The sequence below is a fragment of the Narcine bancroftii genome, chromosome 2 (genome assembly GCF_036971445.1).
Source record: "Narcine bancroftii isolate sNarBan1 chromosome 2, sNarBan1.hap1, whole genome shotgun sequence".
Lineage (NCBI taxonomy): Eukaryota > Metazoa > Chordata > Chondrichthyes > Torpediniformes > Narcinidae > Narcine > Narcine bancroftii.
The window spans coordinates 291,721,417-291,746,621 of NC_091470.1; the positions used below are offsets into that span (position 1 = coordinate 291,721,417).

Sequence of the window (25,205 nt, forward strand, 5' to 3'; positions counted from 1 at the left end):
ATACTGATAACAATTCCAATAGGAAGAACGTTGCATTCCTGTGTAGCAATGCAATTCAGTAAAGCTTGACATTCCTAAAAAATCAATTGTATAATGAGGAGTCTAAAGTGTTTGTTTTCATAGTGAAGATAATAATTAGGTGGCAGTTATTACAGTTCAAAAGTCCAAGTAATCAATAAATCATTGCTCTTGCTATGAGTTTGACCATCTGATTCTTCACCACAAGGCAGTCTCAGCTGAGATGATGGATTGTTGTTTGGGAGCACAATGAAATGGTGCAGCCTGAGAAAAACTAAAGATAGGAGCAGAAATAGGCTATTCAGCCCATCAAGTCTATCCCTTCATTTAATCATGACCCAATCCATTTCGCACTCAGCCCCATTGCCTGGCCTTCTCCCCATATCTGATACCCTGACTAATCAAGAGTATATCAATCTCTGCCTTAAAAATGTCTTACAAGCCGCAAGGTCAGGAGAGATGGTTTCAAGTGGGAGACACATTTTGTCAGGATATGCAGATTCTGGAAGCGAGAAACTATGTGGTATAGCTGGACAACAAATATCAACACAAGCTGAGGTAATCTCAGAGTCCAAGAAGACTAGTTAGTTAATTTAATTTGTATTAAATTGAATGTGATTGATTATTCATATGTAAAATCCTAATATATAATTTCTGTAAATTGTTAACATCATTTATTTTAATGGATTGAGCAACTTTAAAAAAAAAAGTGTTGTGCAACTTGGATCTGAGTTAGACCTTGACCTATTTGGACTTTGCCTATTCTGCATGACTCGCCAAGGCAAATAGCGCCTTTGGAAGACTACACAAAAGAGTCTGGAAAAACAACCAACTGAAAAACCTCACAAAGATAAGCGTATACAAAGCCGTTGTCATACCCACACTCCTGTTCGGCTACGAATCATGGGTCCTCTACCGGCATCACCTACGGCTCCTAGAACGCTTCCACCAGCGTTGTCTCCGCTCCATCCTCAACATCCACTGGAGCGCTTTCATCCCTAACGTCGAAGTACTCGAGATGGCAGAGGTCGACAGCATCGAGTCCACGCTGCTGAAGATCCAGCTGCGCTGGGTGGGTCACGTCTCCAGAATGGAGGACCATCGCCTTCCCAAGATCGTGTTATATGGCGAGCTCTCCACTGGCTACCGTGACAGAGGTGCACCAAAGAAAAGGTACAAGGACTGCCTAAAGAAATCTCTTGGTGCCTGCCACATTGACCCCCGCCAGTGGGCTGATATTGCCTCAAACCGTGCATCTTGGCGCCTCACAGTTTGGCAGGCAGCAACCTCCTTTGAAGAAGACCGCAGAGCCCACTCACTGACAAAAGACAAAGGAGGAAAAACCCAACACCCAACCCCAACCCACCAATTTTCCCCTGCAACCGTGTCTGCCTGTCCCGCATCGGACTTGTCAGTCACCAACGAGCCTGCAGCTGACGTGGACTTTTACCCCCTCCATAAATCTTCATCCGCGAAGCCAAGCCAAAGAAAGAATTCTGCATGCAACAGCATTGGTTTCATTTGAATGCTCTGATTTTGTACCACATCCCCAAAATGGGTGGGTTCATGGATTTATTTTTTTGGCCACGGTAAATTGCTCCTCGAGTCGTAGTGCATGATGCAATTGATGGGAAAGGGAAGATATAGGTCAGAGGGAAAATTGGAGGAAGATGGGCCAGAATAGACGTAAACGGGTGAGCGGACGCAAGTTTATCTCCGAGAATGACAATGATGTGACTTTTGCACCAGAGTTAACTGATTTTACTATTTTGTTGACGGCTCCATCACTGCCTTAGTCAGCAACGATGCCAAACGACCCAGAACCGTAACACCTCCAATACTCCTCGACACGACGACAAATCGCAGCGGCGAACGACGACTTAACCCACCACTGGCGATTATTTGGCAAATCGCGAAGGTTAAACATCATCAAACCAAGACAATGCCGGGAAACGATGACATCGATGTCCCTTAGTAACCACACAACGACCCGACTGCTCGTTCGAAACGGCCGCCCCAACGCGCTCACGTCCTCGCAGTCATGAGGAAAAATACTATGGAAAGGCTAGTAATACAAGCGGAGCGGATCAGATCCCAAAGTGGAACTTCTCCAGAAAAATGCACAGTAATTTCAATTGGAATTCCCTGAGATCGCCGATTGCCACACGAACCCCCTCCCCCCCCCCCCCCCACCGAACGTGACACAGCCATCACCTCTCCTCCCGGCACTCCTTTCGCTCGTTCGTCGGCTGTCCGGTCCCCAGCTCGATGGACAACCTTGTGGCTTGTCATGCTCTCCGGGAATTGTAGTTTTCATCTTCCATTCCCCGCCTCTTACCGAAGGCAAGGGCGCCCTCCGGAACTACAATACCCACCCTGCAAAGTGCAGTCAGCGCATGCGTGCCTGACGCCGCCTCCACTTGCCGCTGTCTCTCCAGGCTTCAAGAAAGGAGACTTGTTTCGTTTCATTTGATAACGGAAACTGTGAGTGGAAGGGAGAAAGAAGCCGAGTACTTCCGTGTTTCGCCTCCCAGTGAAGAGTATTCCACCCAGAAACAGCCTCTCTTATTATCGACTGATCATGACACCGTGAGCAGTGACGATTACAAAACAGAGGGGCTGATTTGGTTAAAATCTGGATTAATCAATGAAACAATGTTGCAAGGGTCCAAGAAAAAAGACAGACGTATTCTGTCGGGGACGTGTCCGGATCCCAAGTGCCAGGCTCGGCTGTATTTCCCAGCCTATGGAGTCAGTATAGAATGTACCGAATGCGGACAGCGCCATGAACAAAGAAATCTGCTGAAGGTAGAAGAAGTCACCGACCCTGACGTGGTCTTGCATAACCTGCTGAGGAATGCTTTGCTGGGAGTCACGGCCCCCAAAAAGGGCACGGAAATGGTGAAAGTAATGGGGCTGTCAAACTACCACTGTAAACTGCTGTCTCCTATCCTGACTCGGTATGGTATGGATAAACAAACTGGGAAGGCCAAGCTGTTAAGAGAGATGAACCAAGGAGAAATGTTTGATTGTGCCTTGTTGGGTGATAGGGCTTTCCTTATTGACCCAGAGCACATTGGGACTATGGGCTATGGTAAAGATCGCTCAGGGAGCCTATTATACCTCCATGATACCCTGGAGGAGATCAAGAAGGCAAATAGTAATCAAGAATGTTTAATTCCTGTTCACGTGGATGGTGATGGCCATTGTTTAGTTCACGCTGTGTCTAGGGCCCTGGTGGGTAGAGAACTTTTTTGGCACGCCCTGCGTGAAAATCTCAAACTGCATTTTAAGATCAACTTGGATCGTTACAAAGCATTATTCCATGACTTCATTGATTCAGCAGAATGGGTTGATATCATCAATGAATGTGATCCTTTGTTTGTTCCTCCTGAAGGAGTTCCTTTGGGTCTTCGTAACATTCACATATTTGGTTTGGCCAATGTATTACATCGTCCAATTATTTTATTGGATTCCCTGAGTGGAATGAGAAGTTGTGGAGATTATTCAGCTACTTTTCTTCCAGGATTAGTTCCTGAAGAAAAATGTCAGGGAAAGGATGGACAGCTTAATAAGCCTATTTGTATTGCATGGAGCAGTTCAGGACGAAATCATTATATCCCTCTGGTTGGAATTAAAAGTGGTCCTTTACCCAGGCTTCCTTTGAAACTGTTGCCTAAAGCCTGGGGCGTCCCACAAGAGCTTATTCGAAAGTACATACTGTTTGAAGATGACAATTGTATAGTAGGAGGTGACCGAAGTTTGCAGGATAAGTATTTGCAGAGGCTAGTTGCTGCCATGGAAGAAATTTTCTTGAAGAAGCATGACATCCATCCTTCACTGGTAGCAGATGTTCATCAGTATCTATACAGACGGACAGGGGTAATTGGAATAGATGTAACTGAAGCTGCAAAAAAAGCTGTAATTGAAAATCGTTTGCAGAAATGTTTGATTTGTGGTGCACTTTCAGAGCTTCACACACCTACAGAATGGCTGGTTCCAGGAGGAAAACTGTACAATTTAGCTACAAACACACATGGTCAACTGAAGCCAGACAAAAATTATAGCTTTCCAGTTCATCATCTTGTATGCTCCTATGATCCAAAAGATGATGTTCTAGTTCCAGACTACAATTTGAGCCACATAACATCTTGCAACTGGTGCCATGGGACATCCATGCGTCATGTTAGAGGAGATGGTTCTGTTGTATATTTAGATGGAGATCGAACCAACTCTAGATCCACTGGAGGCAAATGTGGTTGTGGTTACAAACATTATTGGGAAGGAAAGGAATACGACAACTTACCTGAAGCTTTTCCAATAACTTTGGAATGGAGCGGAAGGGTTGTGCGAGAAACTGTATATTGGTTTCAGTATGAAAGTGAAGTGGTTTTAAACAGCAATGTTTACGACGTTGCGATGAAGCTTGTCACCAAACATTTTCCAGGTGAATTTGGAAGTGAAATTTTGATTCAGAAAGTTGTTAACACAATATTACATCATACAGCTAAAAAGAATCCTGATGAATATACACCTGTCACTGTTGAAGGTGCACATAGTCATAGGGATGGAGATTTGCAAGATGAACCAATATCAGAGCAGCATTTGCCAACCAAAATTATTTTAATGGGTCAGAAGTCAAAGACTTTGCATAAAGAAGAACTGAACATGAGTAAAACTGAACGAGATATTCAGCAGAATATAATTGACCATGCACCAATTTTACAAAAGCGGAAAACAGACAAATCACGACAGGATCTGAAAGGATCAGGTCAACAATCTCTTTCCGGAATTGTCAAAGATGGTTCATCATCTGCCCCAGTTACTCCCACTAAATCTCCTTCTTCCCCATTACCTACAAAGGAGAAAAAGATTAGAGTGACCACTAGTGATGGGAGACAGGCAACACTAACCCTTCAAGTATCCCTAACTTTTTCTGAATTTCAAGATAGTATAGCAAAAGAATTTGACCTTCCTCCACATTTGCAATGTATACGATATGGCTTTCCTCCAAAGGAATTGCATCCTCCCAAGAAGGGATTGGAGAATGAAGTTTTGCCCTTGCAGCATGGTGATCGCGTATCGGTGGAGATTATGAAGGATAGCAAAGAATCTGTAAGTGATGCTTCAATATCTGTGACTCATTCCTGGAAAGGTGAAGAAAATGAAGCATCTGGTCGAGCTTCAGTTAAGGATGTGCAAGACCACATTGATCTTGAAATGTCGTCCCTTTGTCTTCTTGCAACCTTAATGGGTGAGAAATTATCTTTGTTTATATCATTGTTTTGATGTGGCTATTATGATGGCAAGGTAACTGGTAAACTTAAAAAAGGAAAATTAAGTACAAAAGGTGAAAAATACTGTTAACTGGGTTCCATGGCCTTGTATGCCTGCTTCATTTCCAATCCACATTAATTTTAAGTGCTGAAATAGACTGCTACAAGGCCAGAACATATTTATATGAGTATATTTAGCAAGAGTGAAGCTAGTGCACTTGATTCAATCAGTACCATGATGTGTTGAAGCCTGCAAGTCACTTCACCCAGCCATTATTTGATCTAATTAGATTATGTGATGCAAAAGCATTAGGATACATGAACACACAGCATAGAGACATTATTGCATTTGGCCATATGAAAAATATTAACATTAGATGTCTGTTCAGAAATAAAGAGATATTCTGGTTTAATATATTTAGACCATTTGTATTTACTTCCTATTCGCAGGATCATCATTTGCTAATGAGTACAGGACATCAATGGAAAATCAAATGTTTCTTTTGAAGATTTTTAAACTTGTGGACATTGTACTGTCGGTTATGGATAACTTGTCTGTAAAATTAACTTTGAGCAGTGGCATGAACTAGTAATGACCTTTAATTTTTTTTAAAAATTACTCGTGCATCGAACACAGACAGCAAATTAGTTTATGAAGAGATCTTGTATGTATGTACATACTATATTGGGAGTATTACACCATCAGTAGAGTTTTGAAGAACCTGTTCTAATGCGACTTGCATTTCACACCAATTAAATCTGTGAATCTCTTTTGGTTTTTATGTCGACAGCACTTCAACTTTGAAAGCTGAATTATTAACTGCATGAGCAAATTTACACATCTTGGGACACTGGCTTACACTGAGTGAACAAGAATGTTTGCATTAAATTCTGTTGTGTTTGCTCATCTTAAGAAAACAATCTAAATTCTATCCATTTTGTAATAGTTTAATGGATAACAGTTCAGCAAATTTAGTATTTTCAGGCTTAAAATCAGGGTTATAGTGTTCATTTTTCTGTTCCATGCTGTTGTGATTTGTTTAGTTGATTGTCCCAGCTACAGAAATGATAGTTTCTGCAATGGGTTGCTAACAAGCTTGGTTTAAATGACAGGTCATTAAATCACAAAACTTAAAACAGTTAAATCTGTTGCTTTGTTAAAAATCTTTCATATGTGTGCAGTACCTTTAGATTCTTGAATAGTGTTCAGAATTAGAAATACAGGGATCCCCTGCTTTTAGAACATTTGCTTTACATCATTTTGCTTTTATGAAAGAAATACATTAGTACCTGTTTTCACTAATCTGAAGAGAATTTTTCTTTTCACGAAAAAAGGTGAGCGAAAAGTCGCAGTCTCTGGAAGGATCGTTATTTGCTGTGGTCAGACTCTGGGTGGTAGTAGTGAGCAAAATAAATGGTGACAAGGAGGTCATGCGAGATCTGGCCTAGGTGGCCACTATGTTGTATTTGGCTTCAACCTTTAAATAAGTTGGGGGGGCGTGGCAAGATGGCATAGAGGGCAGATGTGCGATCCCACCCCTTCTCAGCCAGTTTTTTAAGTACTCATCTTTAAAGTTTATCTAAGTGATTAAAAGTTATATCTTTATTTTTGGGAACATTAGTGGGTCATAATGGTGACTAATGTTAAAAAAACGAAAGCTCAATTACAGAAGAAATGATCTTTTAAAAGTGCTGAACAATTGAGGCTGAAGCCACGGAATTGTCGTTTGGAACCTCCAAGGCACAGAAAACTCCTGCCAGGCTGAGTATTACACTGGCGCCGACCTTGTCTCCACAAGATGGCGCCAGCGTAATGACGAGCTCATCCGGAGCGGACGCGCGGGCGACCTGGCTGCCGTCGGGTGAGCCGGGGAAGCGCAGAATGGCGTCGGAAGCTTCCTCTGTGCAGTCCCTGGCCTTGCCGGGCATGCGCGGTGCTTTCAAGGGTCCGTGAGTTACTGGACCGTGTATGGGCTGTGGGGGGGCCCCCGAGTGGTGGCGTCCGGATGTGGTCGAGTGTGCAGACCTGCAGCTGCACCGGGAAGGGCCCGACAACTTTGGAAGAAGAGGAAGACTTATCTTTAACGAGCAGTATAACACATCTGACTGAAAAAGAACATTTGAAATTGAAGAGAGATTGGGTTGGGCATGTGTTTATTTTTTCATTTAATTCTAAGACCAGGGGTGTAGCAATTTTAATTCATAAGAATTTGTCTTTTGAGTTGCAAACTATGGAAGGGAATGCTGGAAGGGTTTTAAAGGTGAATTGTAAAATTTTTACTGTATCTTGGACTTTGCTTAATGTTTATGCACCTAACGTGGATGATGAGTGTTTTATTTTGGATGCTTTTTGTTATTAAATCAAGCTAATGAAAATATTTTAGTTGGGGGAGATTTTAATTGTGTCTTGGATCCTTTGTTGGATAGATCCCCAAAAAGTATAAAGAAATCAAAGATGGTGATACAAATTGGGGCCTTGATGAAGGATTTAAATTTGGTAGATATTTGGAGAAGGGTTAATCCTACAGAGAAGAATTTTTCTTTTTACTCGTCTCGACATGATTCATTTTCTAGAATAGATTTTTTTTTAGTATCGGCACATTTACAAGGAAGGGTATTACAGGCAGAATATAAAAGCAGGGTTATATCAGATCATTCTTTATTTTTTTTTCTTATGTAAGAATAGAAGTGGTACGTTCATCTTAGATGGAGATTTAAAACAATGTTGTTGAAAAAAGACGTTCGTTATCTTTGTTAAAGAACAGATTGCTTTTTTTTGTCTGACAATGCTAATTCAGTAAAAAGTAATTTTGTGTTATGGGATGCGTTAAAAGGTTATTTAAGAGGACAGATTATTAGCTATACCATTAAAGTTAAGAAGCAGTATATGGCAGAAAGTTTAGAATTAGAAAAGCAAATTGATGAATTGGAGAAGGAATTTCAGGAGGAAGTGACAGAAGATTTAAAAAAGTGGTTTTGACTAAATTGAAATTGCGTTATAATACGATGCAGTCTTATCAACTTGAATGTTTAATTAATGATAGTGTTACTAAATTGACGAATGTGCAGTATGGAATGGTTAATTATAATTTTCTACATCAGTTGTATTTAACCCCAGAGAAATTGAAAAAATATGGTTTTAGTAATTCAGATTCTTGTTTTACTGGAACGTTTTTACATGTTGTTTGGTCTTGTGCGCATGTACAACCATTCTGGGATGAAATTAAGTTAATTTTGGAAAAATTATATAATTTTAAGTTACTATTAGATCCATCTATTTTTTAATGGGTTATATGATTCCTTTAAAGGGATTAGGGTTGGATAAATTTCAAATTGCATTTATATATTTAGCATTGTCTGTAGCTCGAAAATGTATAGCAAGTACATGGAAAGATAATTTAGTGATTAATATAATGCGATGGCATAATGAATTGAAAGCTTGTTATGAAAAAAAATTACATATAATCTGCATGACAATTATTTTTTTTGTTAATAAGTGGTTACCATATTTGGAATATATGCATTTAGATATATCCTGATTTATTATATACTTTTAGTTTCTTTTATATATTTTTAGCTCTCCTTAAGAGAGCTGGCTGATGGGTGGGGATTTGATTTATTTTTTGTTTTTTTTCTTATTATTTTTGTTGTTTTTTAATTTTTAAAATAAAAAAAAAATATATTCATATAAAATTCTCTTTATGAAATGTATTCTGTATTACTATTAATGATTGTTCAAATAAATAAAGTTTAATAAAAAACCTTTAAATAAGTTGAGAGCGAATGGGAGGAGGAAGAGGGGGGTGGACGGAGCGAGGGAGATACTGAGCATAGGGGGCTTAGGAGGGAAACACTTGGGGCAAAAGGAATTGGCACTAGGAGAGAGGCCCGAAGGTGGCTCTGCCTGAGGAATGAGAGGCTGGAGGTGAGAGGCAGTTAGTGGGCGAGGGAAAAGAAAGAGGTGTGTTCGTTGTATGTGTGGGTGAGGGGAGTGCTAGGGATGTGGCCTGGAAACCAAGGGGGTGGCAACCTGAAAAGGTTTGGGAACCACTGTGTTGGATTAATCATGTATGATTTTATAGGTTTTTTGGGGGTCTGGGAACACTCAAAATGATTTCCTATATAAATTAATGGTAATTGCTTCTTTCCGTCATTTTGGATAGTGGGGGATACCTGTATAGGCTAACATATTACCATGTAACTTAATTTACATAAGAAAGAACACCCAGTTCTACAATTCCACTCCTCAAGTAGGGAATTTAAAAAAACAGTTTGGATCCTTGGCTGTTATTGTTCTGAGCAAAACTGTCATTTTCAAATTATGTACTTTCAAATTAGTTGTTGATGGACACCCCAGCTTTAGCTCATTATGGAGTCTAACCCTGCAGTTAAAATGTACCTTGTACAGAATGTTTCCTAATTTCAAAATATGGTCATAAAGTTTTGCCACAATGGCTGCAATCAATATGTTCAGTTTGGTGAGGTTGTTGGTTTGGTTCTGTGTTTGTCTTTCCTTTCTAATTTTCCCAAGAAATAGAATTACAGATGTCAGCTTTGTATTTTAAATTGTGTTTTCCATCTGAAAGACTGTGTAAGAAGTCTAAAGTTCTGGGTGAGCAGGCCAAACACTGAGTGGGGGGAGGTGGGGTGGGGGGGGGTGTGTGAAATTGAAGTGGCAGATTTCCAAGTAGTTGATTATTATACCAGAATGGAATCCAATAGCAAGAATTTGTATTTGTATAACACAGAAGATGAACTGAAACACATGATGGGCATAATCAAAGAAATGGGCATTGATAAAAGGAATGAAATATTAGAAATATGGCATTGAATAATATTCAAAGAAGGGATTAGGTCTTGGAAGATGTTTGGAGTTACCATTGTCAAGTGAATTATGCAAGTTTTAAATTGTTGGAAAAAACAATCCTGTTTCTGCTTTCCTATTTTTTCCCCTTTTTCTTTTCTTCCCCCAGTGTGCATTTATTTTCCTTTCTAGAGTTCCTTTTGAGTCACCCATCTCTTTATCAGTGTTTTAGATCAAATCAGTTTGATGTTTTCTTTAAAATATACTTCCACTGGTACATTCCTAGTTAGCTTTCATTGGAAAGATTTTGTCAGAATCAACATCTGAGGAGAGGAGCAGGTAATTTTGAGGGATGGTTGTTGTCTTGAAGAGATTATGGCAGGTGTTGATTATTGTGTCCTGACTTCAATCCCTCCATCGGTTGCTCCCAGACATACAACCACTAATTGGTGTTTTACGAGGGAAAAATCCATCACTGGTCTGATGAGCCGAGGGTGTTCAGTATCTAACCAAAGCTGCAAGAAACTGTGTGAAAGACTTGTCCATTTTCAGTAATGATGCCCTTATTAAAATCTGCCACAGCACATCTCCCTTTAAGGTGTTGTAGTTTTGTTTTAAGTAGTCCAGGTAACTAACAATCTGACTACTTGGGAACTTCACTCCAGTCAAAAAAAAATCTGTGTGTCGTTTTATAAAATGGGCCTTGGAAGTCCAAATATACCATATCGACCTTGTTTCTCTTGTTGACTTTTGTATTTTGTTTCATCGAGGCCCTCCCAAGCTAGATGCGTAAGATTTGCATTTGACAAATCCACGTTAGCTGTCTCTAATCAATCTATATTTGTCCATGTAAATGCCAATTCTAACTGATTTTATTTATTGTACACCAACCACTACTTGGGATGAACTGACAGATCTGTCATTATGAGGTTTATCCTCACACCATTTTGTCTTTGAACAATTTCAATTTTCCAATACTTGAGTGTCATCAAGTGTCTTACAATTTCCTCCTTTCTATTACTGACCTAGAATACGTTCCATCTGCATCAAGAGTATGTACACCTTTGGTGCAGTTTGTTTTTGCACTCTCGCCATTTTACCATTTTTGCCAGCCAGAATCTCAATTACTTCCTCTTCCAGCAGAAATTTCTTCTTTTGTAAGGACGAGTGTAACACTCAGTCATATCCTCCCAACTCCATGAGCAGGCTTATTTTTAAACTCTGATCAGCTCCATAGAACATTGCAGCACAGAAACAGACACCTTCAGCCCTTCTAGTCTGTGCCAAACCATTTTTTTGCCTAGTTCCACTGACCTGCACTCAGTCCATAGCCCTCCATACCTCTCCCATCCATGTACCTGTCCAAATTCTTCTTAAATGTTAAAATTGAGCCCACATTCTCCACCTCAGCTGGCAGCTCATTCCACACTTTGTGTGAAGAAGTTCCCCCTAAATTTTCCCCCTTTCTCTCTTAATCCATGTCCTCTGATTTGTATCTCACCTACCTTTAGTGGAAAAAGCCTATCTACATTTACTCTGTCCATGCTCTTCATAATTTTAAATACCTCTATCAAATCTCCCCTAAATCTTCTATGTTCTAGGGAATAAAGCCTTAACCTGTATGACCTTTCCCTGTAACTCCATTCTTGAATATTGGGTAACATCCTAGTAAATCTTTTCTGCGCTAGGAGGAGTCACGTGATGGAGTAGTGGTCAGTAGGGTAAAACTAGCCCTCTCCAGAAAAGAAAAAAAAGTTAAGAAAAGACAAAGTTCAATAAATACAAAATATAAGATAAAGTTGCAGAGAAGAGAAAGAAAATGGCACCTAAGAAGGAAAAAGTAAAAACAACGGGGAAAAAAAGAAGAAAAGACACCGGAAAAGAAAGGAGAAGGCCTTACCTGCACGAAGGAACAGGGAGCCATGGTGAAGAGCGCCCGATCTCTGAGGTTGGTGACGGCCCCGCGGAGTCGCGACCCCCCCCGACCGGTGGACTGCAAAAATGGCTCTCTGAGCCAAACAAAAGTGCGCAACTGCGCAATCAAAGGTAAAGGAAAACACCAACGGGAGGGGGGCTCAGCCGAGGAGCGGGCAACCACGGTGCAACCAGCTGAAGGATGCCCGACACCAGGGCTCTCAGCTGGAAGATGAGGAAAGCGGCAGGAGAGGGAGTGAAGAACCAGGTGAGAAAGAAAGTTGACGGGGTGAAAAGAAAGAGGAGCAGCAGCAGGAGTCTCAACAGATGAGCAGCTCAGAAGAAGAGGACCAACAGCAAGAGGCCAAGCAAGAAGAGACCCGACAAAGTGAGACAAGCTACTCATCAGAAAAATCAGAAGAGTCACAGACACAAAGAAGAAGACACAAACACAGGTACAGACACAGAAGAAGGGGAAGAAGAAGACCAAGATCTTCACAGAGAAATAGAAGGTAAAACAGATGGACAGAATATAGATAAAGCTTTTTTTTGAAGAACAAATGGAGAGCATTAAAAGAATGGTTGTCATTAGAATTTAGTGCAATTAAAAGAAAAATGAAAAGAACAGAAGATAAAATGCAACGATTAGAACTAGTCATGACAGAAATAGGGAAAAGAGTAGAAAATGTGGAAGAACAAGAAATAGCTGTAGAAATGGAAGTAAACAACTTATGAGGAAAATTGGAAGAAAGTGATAAAAAAATTAAAGAGACACAAGAGTTGTTGGCTCAGAAAATTGATATGTTGGAAAATTATAGTAGGCAAAACCACATAAAAATAGTGGGCCTGAAGGAAGATGAAGAAGGCACAGATATGAAGGAATTTATAAAAGAATGGATCCTGAAGGTCCTGGGAATGGCAGAAATGCAAGAAGAAATGGAAATAGAAAAGGGCACACAGAACACTAGTTCTGAAACCACAGACACATCCAAAACCAAGATCCATTTTAGTAAAATTTTTGAGATATACGACAAGAGAAAATATAATGGAGCGGGCAAGGAATAAAATTAGAGAAGACGAATAAACCACTGGAATACAAGGGTCAAAAAATATTTTTTTACCCAGACATAAGTTTTGAACTCTTAAAGAAGAGGAAGGAATTTAATACAGCAAAATCGATCCTATGGGAAAAAGGTTATAAATTCATGTTAAGACATCCAGCTGTGCTTAAAATATTTATCCACGGGGAGCAAAACAGACTGTTCTCGGATCCGGAGGAAGCACAAGAATTTGCAGAATGCTTGCAGGACATAAAGAGAGATGAAGAGGTGTAATAAGAATGAAGAATGGCGATTAAAATATATTTAAAGATGTATTAACAATGTATATGTAAAGAACTAAAGGAAAAGAGAAGGGAAGGAAGGAAGAAAGTAAGGGGGGAAAAAAAGGGAGAACTTTGTTATATATGTGTGTGTTTTTTTTAAAAAGTGTTTTCTGGGGGGGGTTGGGGGGGAAGAGAATAACCATCACTGCGAAATCAGTTGATGCTTGCAAGCAGGTTCGCAATCCAAATGAAAAGGTTTCCTGGCAAGGGATAAGGGGCAACTTAGAGAGGGGGGGGGATATTTGGGGTTAAGGGAATATTGGATGTGGGAGTTGTTGAAGTATTTTATGTTTTAAATGTGTTGTTATACATTGAATTTAAAAAGGGAAAACTGAGAGATAAAAATGGAGGAAAAGGGGGATGGTGGTAGTGAGGAAGTGGAAATGAGGTGTAAACAGGATATGAGATGGCCACGTTGAACTATATGACTATAAACATTAATGGAATACATAACCAAATTAAAAGGAAGAGGTTATTAAATTTACTGAAAAAAAAGAAAAAATAGACATAGCATTTGTGCAGGAAACGCATCTAACTGAAGTGGAACATAACAAATTAAAGAGAGACTGGGTAGGACACGTAGCGGCAGCATCATATAATTCAAAAGCTGGAGGTGTAGCTATATTAATTAATAAAAATGTTCCAATCAAAATAGAGGAGGAAATAATAGATCCAGCAGGGAGGTATGTAATGATAAAGTGTCAGATATATTCAGAATTTTGGAATTTGCTCAATATATATGCACCTAATGAGGAGGATCAAAAGTTTATGCAAAATTTTTTTGAAGATTGTAAATACACAATGAAATATATTGATAAGAGGAGATTTTAACCTTAATTTGGATCCAATGTTGGATAAAACTGGACAAAAGACGAGCAAAAAGAATAAAGAGGGCAAATTTATGGTTAAATCAATGCTGGAAATGAAACTTATGGATATATGGAGGAGGCAGTACCCAAGGGAGAAGGAATACTCATATTATTTGAGTAGGCATAAAACATACTCAAGGATTGATATGTTTTTGTTGTCGGCCCATATTCAAGGGAGAGTTAGGAAAACTGAATATAAAGCTAGGTTACTATTTGATCATTCACTCCTGTTATTAGCAATAGAACTGGAGGACATCCCATCAAGAACATATAGATGGAGGTTAAACTCCATGCTATTTAAAAGGCAGGAATTTAGAGAGTTTATTGAACGCCAAATTAAAACACATTTTGAAATAAATACGGAATCAGTGAAAGACAAATTTATATTATGGGACACAATGAAAGCCTTCATTAGAGGGCAGATAATAAGTTATGTAATTAAGATGAAAAAGGACTACAATCGGGAAATAGAGCAGTTGGAAAGGGAGAAAGTAAGTACAGAAAAGGAACTAGCAAAAAGGAATGATATAACGAAAAGGAGAGAATTGGCAGACAAAAAAATAAAATACGAAACATTACAAACGTACAAGGTGGAGAAGAACATAATGAAAATAAAGCAAAAGTATTACAAACTAGGAGAAAAAACACATAAAATATTAGCCCAACATCTTAAAACAGAACAAGCTAAAAGAACTGTATTGGCATCAAGGAAAAAGTACAAACAAATTACATATAACCCAATAGAGATTAATGAGAACTTTAAGGAATTTTATGAACAATTATACCAAACTGAGAATGAGGGGAAAGATGATAAAATAGAAGAGTTTTTAGCTAAAATTGAACTGCTGAAATTGCAAGAAGAGGAACAAAACAAATTGATAAAACCATTTGAAATAGAGGAAGTACAGGATATATTAAAAAAGCTGCCGAACAATAAAACACCTGGAGAGGATGGATTCCCAATAGAATTCTATAAAACATTTAAAGAGTTATTAATTCCTCCTCTCCTGGAAGTAATGAACCAAATAAAAGAAACACAAAACTTGCCAGATTCATGTAAGACAGCAATAATTCCAGTAATACCAAAGACGGGAAAGGATCCACTAACACCAGCATCATATAGACCAATATCTCTACTTAATTCAGATTATAAGATAATAGCAAAATTATTAAAATACAGATTGGCTGATTGTGTACCAAAATTAGTAAAACAAGATTAAACTGGATTTATTAAGAAAAGATGAACAGTGGATAATGTCTGTAAATTTATTAATTTAATTCGTGCAGTTCAAGGAAATAAGAAGCCAACAGTGGCTGTTGCTTTAGACACAGAAAAAGCCTTTGACAGAGTAGAATGGAATTATTTATTTAAAGTATCACAGAGGTTCAATCTACCAGAAAAATATATTAATTGGATTAAAGCATTATATAATGGACCATTGGCGAAGGTAACAGTAAATGGATATATATCGAACCAATTTAAATTAAGTAGGTCAACTAGACAGGGATGTCCATTGTTTGCTTTAGCAATAGAACCATTGGCAGAACTGATAAGAACAGAAAATAAAATAAAAGGGATAAAAATAAAGGAGAAGGAGTATAAAATCAGTTTATTTGTAGATGACATCATAGAATACTTAACAGAACCAGAAATATCAATAAAAGAATTACATAAGAAATTGAAGGAGTATGGAGAAATATCGGGGTACAAGATCAACGCAAATAAAAGTGAAGCGATGCCAATGAGTAATGCGGATTATACAGAATTTAAAAAAGATTCACCATTTAAATGGCAAACACAAGCAATCCGATACCTAGGTATTAGGTTAGATAATAACTTAAGCCACCTGTTCAAACTAAATTATTAGCCACTAATAAAGAAATTGCAAGAAGACTTAGAACATTGGAAAGAATTACCGCTAACATTGATAGGGAGGGTAAATTGCATTAAAATGAATGTCTTCCCAAGGATACAATATTTATTTCAATCGTTACCAATTCCCTTAACAGAGAAATTCTTTAATGAACTAAAGAGAATAATAAGGAAATTCTTGTGGAAAGGTGGGAAACCGAGGATAGCGTTAGATAAATTAACAGAGAGGTACAACCAAGGTGGTTTGCAGTTACCAAACTTTAAAAATTATTATAGAGCAGCACAATTAAGTTATTTATCAGATATTTACCAGACAAGGGAAAAACCAGACTGGACTAAGATAGAACTAGATGTACTTTATAAGTGGGATGAAAAGCTGGTGCAATATAAAAGCTCACCAGTATTGCATCATTTACTTAATATATGGAAGAAGATCCACTTAGAAAGGAAAAAAAACGAATTACCAAATACCGTTATTGTCACAAAACCTACTAATCCCTTTAACAATAGATAACCTTTCCTTTAGAGTATGAGAGAGAAGGAATCAAAAGAGTAGAAAATTGTTTTTTTGGGAAATAATTTATTAATATTTCAACAGTTGAAGTACAAATATGGAATAACTCATGGTACAATGTTTGCATATCATCAACTGAAAGCTTATTTAAAGGATAAATTGGGAAACAGTCTGAGATTACCAGAAGGAAGCAGCTTTGAATATGTGATTACAGACACAATGATAATTAAAAGATTTATAACGAACATGTAGATTGAGCTGCAAGATTGGAAAATGATGAAATAAGCTATTAACCCAAACAAAAGTGGGAAAAGGATTTAAACGTAACTTTTCCCTTGTTTCATTTTTTAATCTTTATGTTCTGGAAATATGCAGAATATAATAAACACAAGGTTGCGCATGATACAGTATAATTGGTTACACAGGTTATATATCACGCCCCAAAAATTAAAATAATGGAATCCAACATTATCAGATAGATGCTTTCGCTATAAGAAGGAAATGGGAACAACAGAACATGCAATTTGGGCATGTGAGAAAGTGAAAATGTTTTGGGAAGATCTAAATCAGATATTAAATAAAATCACAAAAAATAACATAGCAAAAAATCCAGACATCTTTCTTCTGAGTAATATAAGAAGTCAGGAATTAGGCCTCAAATTGGATAAAGTGCAAAAAAGATTTATTATGATAGCCTTAGCAGTAGCAAAAAAATGTATAATGTCAATTTGGTAAACGGAAGAGAGCCTGAGAATACAGCAATGGTACATGGAAATGAATAAATGCATTCCATTGGACAAAATAACATATAATTTAAAAAATAAAGTCACATTATTTGAACAAATTTGGGAACCATACATGGACCCCTAAAATGATAAGAAGAGAAAATTACTTGATCCAGTGTGTAAAGGTAGGTGACACATTTTTCTTGTTTATTTTTCATTGTGTGATGACATTTTTTAATGGTTTCATTGAATCAGTGGAAATTTGTTGTCACAGACTTCTGTGGAGGCCTAGTCCATTGGGTATATTTAAAGCATAGGTTAATAGGTTCTTAATTAGTATGGGCTTCAAAGGTTTTTTTTTGAGGGGTGGAGGGGGAGACGGCAAAAGAATGGGGTTGAGTGGAAAAATGCATTGGCCAAGACTTGAATAGCATGGCAGAGTCGATGGACCAAATGGTTTAATTCTGCTCCTCATAAATGGGACATTAAATTGTTGACAGGGAAGAAGTGCAGCCCCATATTAAAACAAGTGATTAGTATCTGGGCCAAAATTAATCAGTATTTGGATATTAAGATGGGGCTGTCACCAAAAACGCCCTTGACTCCGAATAAATTAATACCACTGACAGTGGGTAACAAGTTTCTGGACATGTGGCTCCGAAATGTTATGAGCAAGGGAAATTAATGTTGTTTGAACAGCTTAAAAATAAATATGATTTACCGAATAAAACATTCCACTGCTATCTTCAAATAAGGTATTTTCTACAGGACTTATTAGGTCCAGGAATGGTCCTACCTCGTTGCAGTAGCAGAGAGGCCCTGATTAAAAGGGGGAATGGCAAGAAATTTATTTCAGTAATGCATTACCTGTTCCAGTTAGAGGGATCCAAACCAGACCTTCATAGGTCGAGAGAAAGATGGGAGTTGGACTTGGATATTACATTTGATGAGAGGGGCTGGTCCGACCTGTGCCGGGAAAGTATGACCATGGTTGTTAATGCAAGGTACAGGCTGGTCCAGTATAACATTTTGCACCAGTTGTACATAATGCCGCAGAAAATCAACAGATCAAAGCCAGAACTCCTGGACAACTGCTTCAGGTGTGGAGTTGCAGCTGGGACGTTTGTACATGCAACCTGGTCGTGTGCCAAGGTGAGGCCCTTTGGGTGGATCTAGGCCAAGTGCTGGAAAAAATTATAGGTAAACAATTCCCCCAGGACCCAGACGTGTTCCTGCTGGGGAATATAATGGACATAAGGCTTACAATGAAACTGTCCAAATTTTAAATCCAATTTGTGTTAATCGCATTGGCGGTGGCCAGGAAGTGCATTGCAGTGACCTTGTTCGAGTGATGGAACAAGGAAATGCAAAGTTGCGTTCCTCTGGAGAAAATAACTTACAATCTGAGAAACGAGTACAGCACCTTTCGGAAGATTTGGCAGCCTACATAGGTGCATGGAGGTGATTGTTCTACCATCCCCCACTGCCGCTCCCTCTCTTGTGCATTGATCCCGATTAAGGAAAGTCAAGAATGAGCACCGATCTGGAAGCCTCCCTGTTTCTTTTCTCGTTTCTTTTTATCATTTGTATTCTTATTCATTTCCTAATGTTAGTGTTTGTTATTGTTATTGACATTGTAGTATGAACGAATTGTTTAGTTTTATAGGTGGGCAATGATGGGGGCTTGTATAAGTGGAGACCGGCGGTTGAGGGAAGCAGCCGAGGGACCAGCGGTCAGGGGAGACCGCCTGGCGGCCGAGGGGCCGGCGGTCGGGGGGAGACCGCCTGGCGGCCGAGGGGCCGGCGGTTGGGGGAGACCGCTGGGCGGCCGAGGGACTGGCGGTCGGGGGAGGCGGCCGGGCGACTGGAAGGGGTTGGGGGTGGATACAGTAGCCAAATTCGGGTGGGCTTTCCGAAATCCAGAAAATTCTGAAATTTGGAATACACTGTCCCCCAAGGGTTCTGAATAAAGTATCGTATACCTGTACATGTATATAAGATTGTGAACTGCCATCGTTGGCAGGTTGTGGTATAAGACTACAAGCCTGTGTGAAAAATTATAAGTGAAATATAAAAAAAAATTCTGCCCCTCAGTCTTATTATGGTCTCAATCTTCATGTCTATGGAATAAGGTAGGAAGAAGGATTAGCTTGAAAGCTCTTTTGTAGATGGTGTAGACGTAGTTGTCCAAATGGTCTTTTACAGTCAATATGTTTGTGATTCTGTTTAGTTCTAGGAATTTAAATAAAACTCAATGCAGAGATGTAATCCATAGGGTAGCATTTCTGTACTAATTTGTATATTGCTTATGGATCAGAATGTTCATCTAAAATGTAACTTTGTGGCACTAAAATGTTACTTTTTTTCAAACTACTGTGATTATAACACATGTATGCAAGGTGATGTGCATTTCCGGCTTCATTTCTGAAGAAGATTTAATCAAGTTGCACATGAGGCAAGATTGAAATCTCTGGGGGAAATAAAACTGTTCCTGAATATTTCCTTCTGTCTGCTTTATCAATATTTTTGTTGAGGCTTGAGGTTGGGATATCAATCTAACCTTCTGGTTAGAATGGATAAAAGCTAAAAGTGCATGAGTGAAAAGTTAAATTTTAAAAAAGGATTTTGGTTTTGGGTGAAATGCTAGTGATATCATTCATCAATATATTCTGATATCTAATTATAGAACGGTGAAGTAAATAATGGTAAAATCAATCAGTGGCTTGAAATGGCAATTTTTTTTGCACTCTGTAGGAGAAGACGTTTGGTCATATGCAAAGAAGCTACCATACTTGTTTGAAGAAGGTGGAGTGTTCTATAATGCAATGAAGAAGGATGTTGGTAAGCTGAATGACATTCCAGTTTTCATCACTTAATATTGAATTTTCATGTAATCTATATGTTTGAGCATAAACTTTTGCAGCAAAAACTTCTGCATTATCAGGTTTTTTTTTAAAAAAAAACCTTGCTGCTACTTTAACTGACGCATCATACAGTCAGCGGTAGCTTTTCACTGGATTAATGAAAAAGTATGGAAACTTCCAGAAATGCAAAAGGGAAAAAAAAAACATTTATTTTCTAACCTGTCCATGATCTTAATATCCTTCTAAAATAGGCCATTTCAAGCTCTACAATTTTATGTGACATTCTCTTTGCTCTCTATTTTATACTATGGAGAGATACTAATACTGTGCCATGTTTCAATGTTGACTCTTAGAAGTAACCATTGTTGACATTGGTCCAGTTTTTAAAATGGCCATTGTTCACAAGAACCTGTTTTCTTGGCATTATTAAATTTCTGAGCTATGTTGGTGCGTTCTGTCAGATACCACATGCTGTAATTGTAATCAATATGAGTGGATGAGTAGACCACTTGGTTGCATACAATATCCATTGCATTAATGCAATTATTTTCTCAATTATATCTGTTAAAGATAGTTACTTCAATAAGCCTCTGCAATCTCCTTAAATGGCCCATATCATTCGTGTTCATTCTTCTGTTATGCAAGGTTGATAATGTATTTTCACCATTTTCAACTCTTTGTACCTCCTCAAAGTAAAATTTAGATTATATTTTAGCTTTAATTTTTTTGGTTTATTTTAAGTGCACTAGTTTTTATTCCTTCACTTCTCAGTATGGCAGCTGTTGCAGCATCCTTTCAGAATCCAAAATTGCTGCATCAAACGATTTCTTTTTATCTGCTACTTTATATGCCATTTTCTTTTATTATTTGTAAAATGTTAAGTATTTCAAATGGCAAAGGTATAATTTGTAAAAGTTTAAAAATATGTTGAGACTCCCATGAAATTTCATAATTTAGTTATTGATGCAATCAATACCAAGTTTGACTATTTTTTCCTTAATTTAATGATTATTTTGTCCAAGGGTTTTATGTGTAAAATTTCTGAAAATGAATGAGGTTTCCTTTTTATAACTTTCTTAAATTTAATTTTGTTTACTTTGTAGTTGTGTTTATACCAGAGTAATTTAAAATACTTGAATTTTGTATTTTTGTTAACTTCCACAATTGGAATGTAAGCACCTATGCCTGGAATTGTTTGATCTCGGAAGCCAAGCAGGCTCAGGACTGGTCAGTACTTGGAGGGGAGACTGTCGAGGAACACCAAGTGCAGTAGGTTTCTGTGAGGATCTCTGGACAAAGTGGTGACTCTCTGTCTGCCTTACAGTGGACAAAAGTTCAAGAATTTCATGTATCTTGCATTCTAAATGTAGTATTACATGACATTGATGGAACCATGCCATACTCTTAACCCAAACAATTATATTCATTGATGTACATTAATTTTGCATTATTAAGCACATTATTAGTTTCTGCCATGATTTAGCCATAACAACTTGGATCAACTTGCAGCAAAGATGAGTGAAAGAATTGGGTAATATTTAAATTGAAAGTAAAGTAAATGTCTGGAAAATACAAAGGAATAAGTTGGAAAATGACAAATGTTGAGGAATCAGTTGAGAAAGATGTTAATAAGAAATATACAAATGAAATAAGGTTAGAAAGTTTTTAAAAAATCCTCTTTGTAGTTGAAAATGTTAAAATCTTAAATATTGTTTATTCCATGAGCTATTGAAAGTTTGTGTAGTTAACAATATTCATTTTCACAATTAAACAGTACTTTTGTGTGACAAATTTTAGATATTCTGCACTTAGGACATGCAATCTTGATTGTATGCCTGCAGCAGCTATCATTTATCTTAAATTTCCCAACTATGCTTTGCATGATCATTTTTTAGTTTGTTTTTTTTGATTCATTATCTAGTTTAGTGATTCATAATCTGTCTTCAATTAACATTTAAATAAACATATAATTTCTTAATTTCAGAAAGTTTTTTTTAAACCAACAAGTATCAAAGAGAGGAAAATATTGGCAGGGATTTCCTTGGAATTTTCTTGTTCCTACTTTCCTGTCGCAATTTCACCAGTAACTGGACCATTGCAGAAAAAAGATAGTCCTTACATTACATTATATTTTGCCACTGTGCATTAGTGGGAGAGAGTATTGTGTGAAATTTTGAATGTTAGGCAGATACTTAATTTTTTACCCCTTATGTAAAATTTATCTCAATGAAATTTCAGAGCTCTTATTGCAGGCAAATCACTTACTCTTTGGTAATTTGTATCTTGGATCTGTTTATTGCAGCTATATAAAACATTGATTATTACCGGAGAGCAACTTGCTCTCATCAAGGGCTTTTTAAAAAAAAAAATCTTATTTAGATGAAATTAATGAAGTATTGTATATAGTTCTGGTAGTTATTGTACTAGAAGAATATTTAGCATTAGAATGAAAGAATGCAGATGAAATTCACGAAGGCGTTTTCTGGATTGTAGAGCTTCAGTCACAAAAGACATTATACATGAAAAAAAGGCACAAGTGAGAGACTGGAGATGAGGAATCTGGAGCAAAACAATCTGTAAGAGGAACTCAGTGGTTTGAGTAGTATCAGTGGGAGAAAAAGAATTGTGTTTCAGCCCAGAACCCTTCATCAAGGTAAGCAGGTTTGAACACACCAGAGTGTAGGAAGCTGAGGTGTGACCTTGCAGATGGTATGACTATTATGAGGAGCGTAGAAGGGAAGATTGTCTTTTTCCCAGGTAGTGGAGTCTAAATCTAAAGGGCATTGTTTTTAAAGTAAGGGGAAAAAATAGATCTGAGAAGCATGTTTTTCCACTCAAGGTGGTGGTGGTATGAAATGAGTTGCCAGAAGAGTTGGTAGAAGCAGATAAAATTACAATGTTTAAAAGACATCTGGACTGGTGCTTGTTTAGGTAGAGATATAGGCCTAATGCAGACAAATGGGATTAGCATAGAATGGCATCATGGTTGGCATGGACAATTTGGGCTAAATGGCCTATTTTTCTGCTGTAAAACTCTATAACTCCTGGAATATTATCAGTGGATGTTCACCTTCAACCTTTTATCTTTTGTTGTCTTGATTCTTCTACTTCCTCAACCCCTGTCTTCTTGCTCTACTCTGTTTTCTCAGCCCCACTTATTTTCATTCATCTTTCCATGGTTGTGCCAGCATTATGAAAATTAATAGCCCCTTTCACACTTGCATGTGATCCAAGGAATTATCCACCAATTGGCCTTTAAAGTGTCTAGTGTGAAAGCAAAATAACGTCAGATGATGTCATCTCATGCCGGGGATTGACGGCCTCCACCCCAAGTACAATCCCTGTCATCTCCAGATGCTGCCGGTGTTGCAATCAGATAAGTGTGAAATGGGTGATTGCATTGTGGGATTGAAATGACCCGTTTTTGCACGAGTGCAGGAACGTGAAGAAAGAAAGGATTAAAATCAAGCTATAAATTTTGCTGTTGTAAAGTTGCAGCAAGAAAGAGAGGAAATAAATAGCAATAGTGGACAATTTTTAAGCATCATGGAAAGTTGGTAGCACGGGGGGCGTGGCAAGATGGCGTAAGGATCAGACGTGCCTTCCAGTCCTCTCCTGACTCTATCTTATTGTTTTGTCTAGAAATGCCCGTTAAAATTCTTTAAAAGTTTAGATAATTTCAGTGCTGTTAATTTAACTTATGATGGTACAATCGGTGGAAAAGAGCAAAAAAAAAACGACAACAGATCATCAAAAAACTACATTTGCCAAAAGTTCAAGTTTTGGAGCCTACCTACAGGAAAGACACCGGGACTCAGCGTGAAATGGATCCCAGGAGAGAGGTACAGTGTTCGGATGCAGAGCTCTATGTTACATCGGTAGAGCCCCCTAAAGAGGGCGCCAAACAGCCTTTAGAACAAAGAGTTACTCGGGTTTGCACATGCGCAGTAGCATCTGATGGCAATGTATGAATGAACCGCTTGTAGTATCATCAGCTGAAGTATTACCAGCTGAAACACCGGCTGGGGAAAGGCATTTGTCAACTGTAGTGGTGGCGCTGCAAACTGCACCTCTTGAGTTGGAAGAACCTATACAACTTGATGTACTGGGAGAACTTAATATATTATGGACTGGGGAAAACCCCGGCCAGCGTCCTCCAGTTATTGCTGGAGAGGCTGTGACTGGGGTTTCCACACGCAGTCATACTATAAGGAAGGCAACCAGAATGAAGGAAGGAACAGAAGACCCTTTGGTTATGCAGAAGAAGCAGGAATCTGTTGAGCCAGAATCTCTTCCAATTGAAAAAATTCTTGTGAATCTTGAATCTAAATGATCTTATACAATGCAGGGATTATCCAAGATTATGACTGAACTTGGTACTAGGTTTAATACCCTGGTGAAAATACATTCTCAACAGATGGCTGAGTTTGGAGCTTTTAAGCTTGAAGTGAGAGATAAATTTAATTCGTGTGAAGAAGATATAGACGAAATACGGGATCAAGTTCTTGATGTGACCAAAATGGTTGAAGACTTACAAACTCAAAATAAAAATTTGGTGAAAAAGACTGATTATTTTGAAAACCAATCCAGACGGAATAATATAAAGATTATTGGTTTGCCGGAAGGTATGGAGGGACCAGACCCAAGAAAATTTTTTACTGAATGGATTCCGCAGGTGCTGGGTCAAGAACATTTCCCGGAAGGTATAATACTGGAACGTGCTCACTGAGCCTTGCGTAGAAGACCTGTTTTGGTTCGTTGCTTGAATTATTACGACAGAGAAATAATTTTACGAGTGGCTATTAGAAATGCACAACAGAGAAAATCACCCTTGATGATTCAAAATAATCGAGTTTTCTTCTATGCGGATTTGAGTCAAGAAGTTATGTTCCAACGACGGGAATTCAGTCCTGCTAAAGAGTTGTTGTGGAAGAAAGGTTACAAGGCAACCTTTAGATATGCAG

General features: G+C 38.2%; 2 protein-coding genes across 5 annotated transcripts in view; one reads left to right on the plus strand and one right to left on the minus strand.

The window, feature by feature from the left end:
• sgk3 (serum/glucocorticoid regulated kinase family member 3) overlaps window positions 1–2,333 on the minus strand; it is a 107,768-nt gene extending 105,435 nt beyond the window's left edge. Inside the window, exon 1 of one of the 2 annotated variants that reach the window (XM_069921347.1) lies at window positions 2,233–2,333. The gene's annotated coding sequence lies outside the window, so the exon portion shown is untranslated. The remainder of the gene's footprint in view (window positions 1–2,232) is intronic. The other variant, XM_069921346.1, reaches the window with a different exon arrangement.
• The window catches only part of vcpip1 (valosin containing protein (p97)/p47 complex interacting protein 1), a 34,284-nt gene continuing 10,713 nt past the window's right edge, over window positions 1,635–25,205 (plus strand). For 2 of the 3 annotated variants that reach the window (XR_011352263.1, XM_069921339.1), the window contains exons 1-2: window positions 1,635–5,272; window positions 20,132–20,218. Coding sequence is in view for 2 of the 3 variants with exons in the window: in XM_069921339.1 (XP_069777440.1) it covers window positions 2,674–5,272; window positions 20,132–20,218 (2,686 nt within the window). In the remaining variant the exon portion in view is untranslated. The remainder of the gene's footprint in view (window positions 5,273–20,131; window positions 20,219–25,205) is intronic. The other variant, XM_069921340.1, reaches the window with a different exon arrangement.